The following is a 10,823-nucleotide window of genomic DNA, read 5'->3' as shown; positions in this document are numbered from 1 at the left end:
ATTTATATAAAAATATAAATATATTTTTTAATTTATATTTTACAAACAAAAACTTTGTACTCAGCATAGGTTTTAGTTCTCTTAGCTTTGGAATGAGAACATGCCAGAGTAGTCTAAGGAGAAGGGAGGAATCAGTTCTTGTCACCCTTCTCATCGACCTCCACCCGCTCTAATCCCAATCATCCCCCGTCATGGTACTGCAGTCGTCAACCGGGAAAGGGCAGGGGGCTGCAGTGGGTAGGTAATGTGGGGGGAGTTTTGGGGAAGGCGGAGGAAGCTTGGAGGGGGGTGCTGGGGGTACTCGCTGAGAAAGAGGAGAGAAACGACAGTCTGAGAGCCAGGACGACAGCGAGCTAGAACTAGGCGAAGGAAGCCTTTTCCCACCGCGCCCGCACTTACTGTTGGTAAACTCCTGAGGTAGAGGCGAATGGGTTACCATAGCGACCGCGTCCAGAGGGCGGAGCGGCGCTTCCGATCGGTGCCCTCGCCATTGCGGCTCGGCTGGAAACTTGCCGGCGTTAGAGCAGTGACTTCCGGCGGAAGCAGAAGCTGGTTCCGAGGTTTGGCAAAATGCAGGCGCGGAGTGGGCTCTAGTGGCTCTAGTGTTGGTAAGTTTGCGATCGAGTGGATCCAGGAGAGGGTACGAGTCTGTGGCTGGGCGACACAGCGCACTATGAGTGCAGTGGATTTCCGAGTCCCAGTTTTGAGGAAGCCCCGGATGTCTCGTTGAGTTTGCGGCTGTGGGAAGAAGTTGCCTGGTTCTGGGGCTCCTGGCGGGTTCTCTTCGGTTCGGGAGGGCTGTCACGTCTGCCCCTGAACGGTTTCAGGAGCTCTTTGCGAGGTCTGAGTGCCTGTCCAATAATTGAGGGGTTGTTGCTCTCCACCTGCCAGTGCTGCCTGGCTTTTGGCATGTTATTCTTTGAAGATAACCTGAAAGACAAGAAGTGAACTGGAGATATTAAGAGGAAATGCTCCCAAATTGATATTAATTCCTCGTTTTGCTTTTTAAGAATATTCATTTTATAAACACTTATTAAACTCTAGTATGTTTAGTTGAATACCTACTGTGTGTCGCTTTTACCAAGAGACTAGCAGAAACACCTTTCTTAAAAGGTCATCCACCGCTCGGGTTCATTATCGAAATTTTTTTTTTTCTTACGCTATTGTATATTCGTTCATTTAAGATATAAGCGTATATCATGAACCATCTAACAGACTTTTCCACATTTTTCTGTATACTTAAACGTGAAATTCTTGGGGCGTTTCAAATGAAAATATTTGCTTTTTCAGGCTTGCATCATTATCATGACTTAATGTTACAGAACTTAGGGAAGCTGTACCTAGTTATTTCCCAGATATACACAAACTGTAATGAATTGTCAATATTTCTATTCCGCTGATCTGAAAAGGACCACTTTTTGTTCAAGGGATGATGGCGTTTGAGCAGATACCAAAAAAGGATTGGTACAGCATTCTGGGAGCAGACCCATCTGCAAGTGTGTCAGACCTAAAACAAAAGTATCAAAAACTCATTTTAATGGTAAGTCTTTTGTTTTCGATTCTGTGTTGCAGGGGGAAAATAGGGTTTTTTATGTGACCAGAAATACAGGTTTCTGTACCATGAATATGTGATATCAAAGCAGGAATCAAAAGTATTAATTTGGTTAATTGAAAGTTTCAGTATTAGTGTAAAAGAAAAGCGTTGATTTGAAGTGGAATTGCATAGTGATTTGAACCATATCTGAGTCGTGCTGATTGGTTTAAAATCCTGATTCTACCACTAATTAATCTTGGGAACTCGGGCAAGTTATTTTCCCCTATATTTTCCTTGTGTTGGCTAAAGTCATGTTCCATTCTTTGTGAGCACGGACTGTAGCCTGCCAGGCTCCTCTATCCATGGAATTTTCCAGGCAAGAAATACTGGAGTTGGTTGCCATTTCCTTCTCCAGGGTATCTTCCCCACCCAGGGATCAAGCCTGCATCTCCTGCATTGGCAGACAGATTCTTTACCACTGAGCAACCTCAGGGAGTATTAAATGAAATAATCTGTGTGAATTTCCTTGAAGTGTGTAATGTAGTAAGCAACATTAGCATCCAGTAAACATTAGCTTCCTGTGGCTATTATGCACCTGAAACTTGGCTAGTCAAAAATGAGGTGTGCTATAAGAATAAAACAGACATTGGGTTTTGGAGGCTTAGTACAGGAAAATAATATAAAATAATCTAAAATTTTTATGTTTATTAAATATTGAAGTGATAATGTTTTGGATATATTAGCTGTTTTACATATTTTATACATATGCAGTAAACATACTATCAAAATTGCCAGGCTTCCCTGGTGGCTCAGATGGTAAAGAATCATCCCGCAAGGCAGGAGACCTAGATTTGATCCCTGGGTTGGGAAGATCCCCTGGAGAAGGGAATGGCAGTCCACTCCAGTATTCTTGCCTGGAGAATTCCATGGACAGAGGAGCCTGGCAGACTACAGTTCATAGGGTTGCATATACCCTAAATGTATTATCAAAATTGACTTCATCAATCTGCTTTGTAAACATTGCGTATATGACTTGCATTTATAGTTTATATTATATCTTTATTGAATAATACTGGTTTAGGCCAGTTAAAGACTTGTTTTTCACTGATTTCATTCCTTTGTGAAATGGGTTGTGGTATTTATAAAGAGATAGTATCTTTCTAAACTACCATATTAATTTTTTCACCTTATATTGTGAGGTTTCTTAAGGAAATCAGTAACTGTAATAATCTCCGGTTAACTCAGTTTACGAAAAGAGTAGAGGATCATTACTTTTATAATATGAGTTGTTTCTCAAGATTTTATTAGATAGATCTGTGAGATTTTGCCATAACAGTGTGAGACAGTAGATGTTTCACTATCAAGAATATATTATTATCCCTGCTTAGGTAGTAAGTTGAGCTAAATGATGTTAAGGTTTCTTTTGTCTCAGGATTTTTAAGATTTCTGTCAGTAAAATCAAGTAGACTTTTTGGAAAATTTTTTTAGTACTGTATCATTCTTGTGCCTCAGTTAACGGAGATATGAGGCTGGAGAAGTACACTGGCTTTAGATCATGCATGACCCTGTAAGCCTTTTGGCATTTAATTTGACAAAAAGTTATTTGCACTTAGTATAGTAATATCTGTCAAACGTCAAACAAAGTGAATGAACCGTTTTGCATCCCTTCTAGTAATATATCCCAGAGTTCCGGTTGCCCTACATCTCCCCCAACATTTGATGCTATTAAGTCTCTTTAAATTAATCTCTTAGGAGTTTTTCAGTTTTGCCACCATTGACATTTTGGGCAGGATAATTGTTCTGTGGGGTTATCCTGTGCATTGTAGGATGGTTCTCAGCATTCTAGATGCCGGTAACAACTAAAAATGTCTCCTGGTTGTCAAAATTGCAAACCTCCCTATCTCCTTGAGAACCTCTGCACTGCTGTGTTCATAGTGATACCTCACTGTGGTTTTGTATTTCTCTCATGGTTGATGGTGTTAAGCTCAGTTTTAATATGATTTTAGCCATTTGTATAATTTTCTTTCGTGAAGTCTCTTTTGAAAAAATTACATGTTTCCTTGATCTTGTATATAGATAAATGTATGTATTTTCTCCTAGTCTGTGGCTTGCCAGCTCATTTTCCTAATGGTATTTTTTGAGGAGAAGTTTTTTGTTTTGGTGAACTGCAATTTATCAGATTTTTGTTTTATGATTAGTGCTTTCTGTGTCTTCTCTAGGAAGATCATCAAAATAATCTCCTGTGTTTTCTTCTAGAAGATATGTAGTTTGCTTTTACCTTCACATGCATGCTTGCTCAGTCGTGTCCAACTCCTTGTGACCACATGAACTAGAGCCCGCCAGGCTCCTCTGGCCATGGAATTTTTCAGGCAGGAATACTGGAGTGGATTGCCATTTCCTATTTCAGGGGATCTTTCCAACCCAGAGATCAAACTCGGTTCTCTTGTATCTCCTACATTGGCAGGTGGATTCTTTACTGCTGTGCTGCCTGGGAATTGTGTGTCCTGTGATATAGGAAGTCATGTTTTTGGTTTTCCCTCAGTAAGGATATCCAGTGTTCATCATTTGTTGAAAAGATTTTCCTCTCTCCATTGGATTGTCTTGGCAAGATGAATCTATTTTTGGACTATATTCTGTTTAATATATTTGTTTATCCTTTTACTAATACTTTTGTCTGGATTACTATAGGTTCACAGGTAGGTACTTCTTGTGATAGGTACTAAAGTCACATAAAGTTAAATAATCTTATTCTACTTTTAAATTTTATTTTGGTTAATTTAGATTGCTTGCATGTACCGTCTGAGCCACCACAGAAGCCTAAGTGTTTACATTTAGTATGGTTATTCCAGCTCCAAAAATAATTGGAAAATGACTCCATTTTCTCTCTTTTCTGAAAAAGTTTGTTTAAGATTGCTATTGTTAATTATTTAAATGTTTAATATAATTTACTAGGGAATTAAACTGGATCTGAACTTTTCTTTGTGGGAAATTTTGCAGTTATGTGTTTATTTTTAGAGGCTATAGGGCTGTTTAGAGTTTCTATTTTCTGTTTTGTCAACATAAGTGAATTACATTTTTTCAAGAATTTGTTCATTTCATTTAAGAAGTCTAACATACTTCAGGGCATCCCTGGTGGCTCAGAGGGTCAAGAGTCTGCCTGCAATGTGGGAGACCCAGGTTTGATCCCTGGGTTGGGAAGATCTCCTGGAGAAGCAAATGGCAACCCACTCCAAAATGTTCATACTGTTTCCTTATTAGTCCTTTATTGCTATAAATTATGTAGTTATGTTTTCCCTTTGATTCTTTATATTGGTAATATGTGTTTTCTATTTATTTTTTCCTGATGAGGCTCACTGGAGTTTTTTGTATTTCTTTCATCTTGTTTGCCAAGAACAAACTTTTACTTTGTTGACATTTTTATATCGTTTATTCATTTCTCTTCACTTGATTTCTGTTTTTAATTTTGTAATATCCTTTCTTCTACTTATCTGCTTTTATTTTCCTGGTTTATTAATGTAGAGCCATTCATCATTGAATGCACACCTTTCTTCTTACAATCTTAACATAGTCACTTAAAGCTATAAATTTCGCTCTAAGCTAGGAAAACTGCTTTAACTACATTCTACAAATTTTGATATGTGTATACTCAAATTATATAAAAGTTTCTCCTATAATAGTTTTCTTTGACCTATGGGCTACTAGGAAGTACACTGTTTAATTTCTAGACATTGGAAAATATTCCTAACTATTATTGATTTCTAATATAATTCTGTTGTGATTAGAAAATACATTTGGTATGATTTCATTCCTTTATATTAATTAAAACATTATTATGGCCTAGCATATGATCTATCTTAGTGAAATATTCCCATGCCCTTGAAAAATACGTATTTGGCTTTTATTGAATATAGTGTTCTATAAATGTCTGTTACATCAAGTTGATAGTATTCAAATACTTTATATCCTTATTAAAATTTTTTGGACGATTTTTTATCAGTTTCTGAGAGAAGGACATAACGTCTTCAACTGTGATTGTTGGATTTGTGTTTTCCTCTTTAGTTTTGTTAATTTTGTTTTATTTGTTTGGGATCATTTTTATTGGGTGCATATATATGTGTGTGTGCATAAAGATTATGTCTTTATGAATTTGAACCTTTGATCATTATGAATTTCCCCTCTGTATTTCTGACAGTATTCTTCCTGAAGTCTACTTTGATATTTCTGTAGCCACATATCTTTCTTACGCTTCAGTTCAGTTCAGTCACTCAGTCAGTGTCCGAATCTTTGCAACCCCATGGACTGCAGCACACCAGGCCTCCCTGTCCATCACCAACTCCTGGAGCTTACCCAAATTCATGTCCATTGAGTCAGTGATGCCATCCAACCATCTCATCCTCTGTTGTCCCCTTCTCCTCCCACCTTCAATCTTTCCCAGCAGGGTCTTTTCAAATGAGTCAGTACTTTGCATCAGGTGGCCAAAGTATTGGAGTTTCAGCTTGAGCATCAGTCCTTCCAGTGAATCGTCAGGACTGATTACCTTTAGGATGGACTGGTTGGGTCTCCGTGCAGTCCAAGGGACTCTTAAGAGTCTTCTCCCACACCACAGTTCAAAAGCATCAATTCTTCAGTGCTCAGCTTTCTTTATAGTCCAGTTCTCACATCCATACATGTCTGCTGGAAAAATCATAGCTTTGACTAGATGGATCTTTGTTGACAAAGTAACGTCTCTGCTTTTTAATATGCTGTCTAGGTTGGTTCACTTTTCTTCCAAGGAGCAAGTGTCTTTTAATTTCATGGCTGTAGTCACCATCTGCAGTGATTTTGGAGCCCCAAAAGATAAAAATTTCTCACTGTTTCCATTGTTTCCCCATCTATTTGCCATGAAGTGATGAGACCAGATGCCATGATCTTTGTTTCCTGAATGTTGAGTTTTAAGCCGACTTTTTTACTCTCCTCTTTCACTTTCATCAAGAGGCTCTTCAGTTCTTCGTTTTCTGCCATAAGGGCTGTGTCATCTACGTATCTGAGGTTATTGATATTTCTCCCGGGAATCTTGCTTCCAGCTTGTACTTCATACAGCCCAGCATTTCTCATGATGTACTTTGCATATAAGTTAAATAAGCAGGATGACAATATACAGCCTTGATGTACTCCTGTCCCAAATTGGAACTAGTCTGTTGTTCCATGTCCAGTTCTAACTGTTGCTTCTTGACCTGCATACGGATTTCTTAGGAGGTAGGTCAGGTGGTCTGGTAGTCCCATCTCTTTAACAATTTTCCACAGTTTTGTGTGATCCACACAATCAAAAGCTTTGGCATAGTCAATAAAGCGAAGTAGATGAATTTCTGGAACTCTCTTGCTTTTTTGATGATGCAACAGATGTTGGCAATATGAGCTCTGGTTCCTTTACCTTTCTTAAATCCAGCTTGAACATCTCGAAGTTCATGTACTGTTGAAGTCTGGCTTGGAGAATATTGGGCGTTTTTTTGCTAGTATATGAGATGAATTCAATTGTATGGTAGTTTGAACATTCTTTGTCATGCCTTTCTTTGGGATTGGAATGAAAACTGACCTTTTCCAGTTCTGTGGCCACTGCTGAGTTTTCCAAATTTGCTGGCATATTGAGTGCAACATTTTCACAGCATCATCTTTTAGGATTTGAAATAGCTCAACTGGAGTTCAATCCCCTCCACTAGCTTTGTTTGTAGTGATGCTTCCTAAGGCCCACTTGACTTTGCATTCCAGGATGTCTGGCTCTAGGTGAGTGATCACACCATCATGATTATCTGGGTCATGAAGATCTTTTTTTGTATAGTTCTTCTGTGTATTCTTGCCACCTCTTCTTAATATCTTCTGCTTCTGTTAGGTCCATACCATTTCTGTCCTTTATTATGCCCATCTTTGCATGAAATGTTCCCTTGGTATCTCTGATATTCTTGAAGAGATCTCTGGTCTTTCCCATTTCATAGTTTTCCTCTATTTCTTTGCATTGACCACTGAGGAAGGCTTTCTTATCTCTCCTTGCCCTTCTTTGGAACTCTGCATTCAAATGGGTATATCTTTCCTTTTCTCCTTTGCCTTTAGCATCTTTTCTTTTCTCAGATATTTGTAAGGTCTTCTCAGACAGCCATTTTGCCTTTTTGCATTTCTTCTTTTGGGAATGGTCTTGAACACTGCCTACTGTACTGTGTCACGAACCTCTGTCTGTAGTTCTTCAAGCATTGTGTCTATCAGATCTAATCCCTTGAATCTATTTCTCACTTCTACTGTATAATCATAAGCGATTTGATTTAGATCATACCTCAATAGTTTAGTGGTTTTCCTTATTTTCTTCAATTTAAGTCTGAATTTGGCAATAAGGAGTTCATGATCTGAGTCACAGTCAGCTCCTGGTCTTATTTTTGCTTATTGTGTAGAGCTTCTCCATCTTTGGCTGCAAAGAATATAAATCTGATTTCAGTATTGACCATCTGGTGATGTCCATGTGTAGAGTCTTCTCTTGTGTTGTTGGAAGAGGGTGTTTGCTATGACCAGTGAGTTCTCTTGGCAAAACTCTGTTAGCCTTTGACCTGCTTCATTTTGTACTCCAAGGCCAAATTTGCCTGTTACTCCAGGTATCTCTTGAGTTCCTACTTTTGCATTCCAGTCCCCTATAATGAAAAGGACATCTTTTTTGGGTGTTAGTTCTAGAAGGTCCTATAGGTCTTTATAGAACCGTTCAACTTCAGCTTATTCAGCATTACTGGTTGGGGCATAGACTTGGATTACCATGATATTGAATGGTTTGCCTTGGAAATGAACAGAGATCATTCTGTTCTTTTTGAGATTGCATCCAAGTACTGCATTTAGGACTCCTTTGTTGACTATGATGGCTACTCCATTTCTTCTGATGGATTCTTGCCAAGAGTAGTAGATATAATGATCATCTGAATTAAATTCACCCATTCCAGTCTATTTTAGTCCACTGATTCCTAAAATGTTGATGTTCACTCTTGCTATCTCCTGTTTTCACCACTTCTAATTTACCTTGATTCGTGGACCTAACATTCTAGGTTCCTGTGCAACATTGTTCTGTATAGCATCGGACTTTACTTCCAACACCAGTCAACACCTGGGCGTTGTTTTTGCTTTGACTCTGTCTCTTCATTCTTTCTGGAGTTATTTCTCTACTCTTCTCCAGTAGCATATTGGGTACCTACTGCCCTGGGGAGTTCATCATTCAGTGTCCTATCTTTCTGCCTTTTCGTACTGTTTATGAGGTTCTCAAGACAAGAATACTGAAGTGGTTTGCCATTCCCTTCTCCAGTGGACCACATTTTGTCAGAACTGTCCACCACGACAGGTCCTTCTTGGGTGGCCCTACATGGCATGGCTTATAGTTTCCTTGAGTTAGACAAGGCTGTGGTCCATGTGATCAGATTGGTTAGTTTTCTGTGATTGTGGTTTTCATTCTATCTGCCCTCTGATGGAGAAGGATAAGAGGCTTATGGAAGCTTCCTTATGGGAGAGACTGACTGAGGGGAAGGGATTCCCTGGTGGCTCAGCATCTGCCCAGGATTCAGGAGACCCAGGTTTGATCCCTGGGTGGGGAAGATCCCCTTGAGAAGGAAATGGCAACCCACTCCAGTACTCTTGCCTAGAAAATTCCATAGGTGGAGGAGCCTGGTGGGCTACAGTCCATGGGGTCACAAAGAGTCAGACACAGCTGAGTGACTTCACTTACTCAATGAAGATAATTGTGACCTCTTTAGAAAGGTCCCATGCTTGCACTGCTGCCCTCAGTGCCCCCAACCCCTACATCAGGCCAATGCCAACCCACGCCTCCACTGGAGACTCCTGGACACTCACGGGCAAGTCTGGGTCAGTCTCTTGTGGGGTCACTTTCTCCTGGGTTCTGGTGTGCACATGGTTTTGTTTGTGCCCTCCAAGAGTGTGTTTCCCCAGTCCTGTGTAAGTTCTGGTGGCTCTATGGGGGGGTTAATGGCGACCTCCTCCAAGAGGGCTTATGCCACACCCAGGTCTGCTGCACCCAGAGCCCCTGCCTCTGTGGCAGGGCACTGCTGACCTGTACCTCCACAGGAGACACTCAGACACAGTTCTGGCTCAGTCCCTGTCGGGTCTCAGTCCTGGTGCACACAAGGTTTGTTTGAGCCCTCCGAGCATCTCTGGTGGGTATGGGGTTTGATCTAAACACGAGTTCGCCCCTCCTGCTGTCTTACTGGGGCTTCTCCTTCACCCTTGGACATGGGGTATCTTTTTTTGGTGGGATCCAACAGGTGTGAAAGGAACAGACTTATTTGGGAAGCGGCCTTAGGTGCTCCCTGTGTTGGGGGAAGGAGGTAGATCTCGCAACCCATTTCAGAGCTGTAAGTCCTGCCAGCGGCCTGAGGACTTTCTAGAACAGCCCCAAAGGCGGAGGCCACAGGGATCTGGGACCTGCTGGGTGCTGGAGCTGGTGGGGCTCGGAGTCCTCACCTGTCTGAGGCCGCCTCTCCACAAGCCTCAGTTTCCTTGTGTGAGTAGTGGGCTGACTGCCAGCTCAGCGCCCTCTGCCACCAAGAGAAAGCACTGGGGTATTCTGGCTCAGTGCCGCTACAGAAACCACTGCAGAAAACAGTCTGTCTCAGTTTTAGTCCAAAGAAGGAAAAAAAAAAAGCAGTAACTGTGAGCTTTGCCCAGAAATGCTTGTCATAGTCTGTGGCCGGCTAAGCAGAGGGGCAGAGGAAGGATGAATTGGCTAGGCCCAGGTGGCGGGTGAAGGTAGCCCAGCATGTGTGAAGATGCATGGGCCATATCATAACCCGCCGCTGCCTCAGGAGACAGGGTCGCTGCTGGGTGAAGTAATGGCTTCCAGGACTGTCCTATGTGCTTTCCCTTTGATTGCTTTCAACATTTTTTCTTTATCTTGTGATTTGAGTGGTTTCTCTGGCATTTGCCTAAAACGTGATTACTCGGCGTTTATCCTATGTAGGGTTAACTGAGCTTCTTGGATTTTGGTTGGTATCTTTCTTTAGTTTGTTTTGGAATGTTTTCAGCCATTATGTCTTCACTTTTTTTTCTTTTCTGCTTCATTCGTTCTTCTCTATTTGGGATTCTGATACCATATAAGATTGTACTGCAGGTATTGGTTGCTCTATTCTTTTTTCCTGTAGTTTTTTTTTCCAATTTCTATTTCAGTTTGCATAATTTCTGTGAACCTGTCTTTAAGTTCACTGGTTTTGTTTTCTCTTCTGCTTTGTCCATCTCCTGATAAACTCATAAAAAAATTCTTTCTCTTTATTATCTAATT

At 40.6% G+C, this 10,823-nt stretch overlaps 1 protein-coding gene across 5 annotated transcripts in view; it reads left to right on the top strand.

Annotated features, from left to right (window-relative positions):
* Positions 1 to 530: 530 nt before the first annotated feature.
* Positions 531 to 10,823, top strand: part of DNAJC24 (DnaJ heat shock protein family (Hsp40) member C24) — a 71,230-nt gene continuing 60,937 nt past the window's right edge. For 4 of the 5 annotated variants that reach the window (XR_010664378.1, XM_065943916.1, XM_065943913.1 and 1 more), the window contains exons 1-2: positions 531 to 608; positions 1,428 to 1,540. Coding sequence is in view for 3 of the 5 variants with exons in the window: in XM_065943916.1 (XP_065799988.1) it covers positions 1,430 to 1,540 (111 nt within the window). In the remaining 2 variants the exon portion in view is untranslated. The remainder of the gene's footprint in view (positions 609 to 1,427; positions 1,541 to 10,823) is intronic. The other variant, XM_065943914.1, reaches the window with a different exon arrangement.

Source organism: Muntiacus reevesi, chromosome 9, assembly GCF_963930625.1.
Source record: "Muntiacus reevesi chromosome 9, mMunRee1.1, whole genome shotgun sequence".
NCBI lineage: Eukaryota > Metazoa > Chordata > Mammalia > Artiodactyla > Cervidae > Muntiacus > Muntiacus reevesi.
Note: the sequence above shows the minus strand (reverse complement) of the source record. Positions and strands in the feature narration are given on the sequence as shown.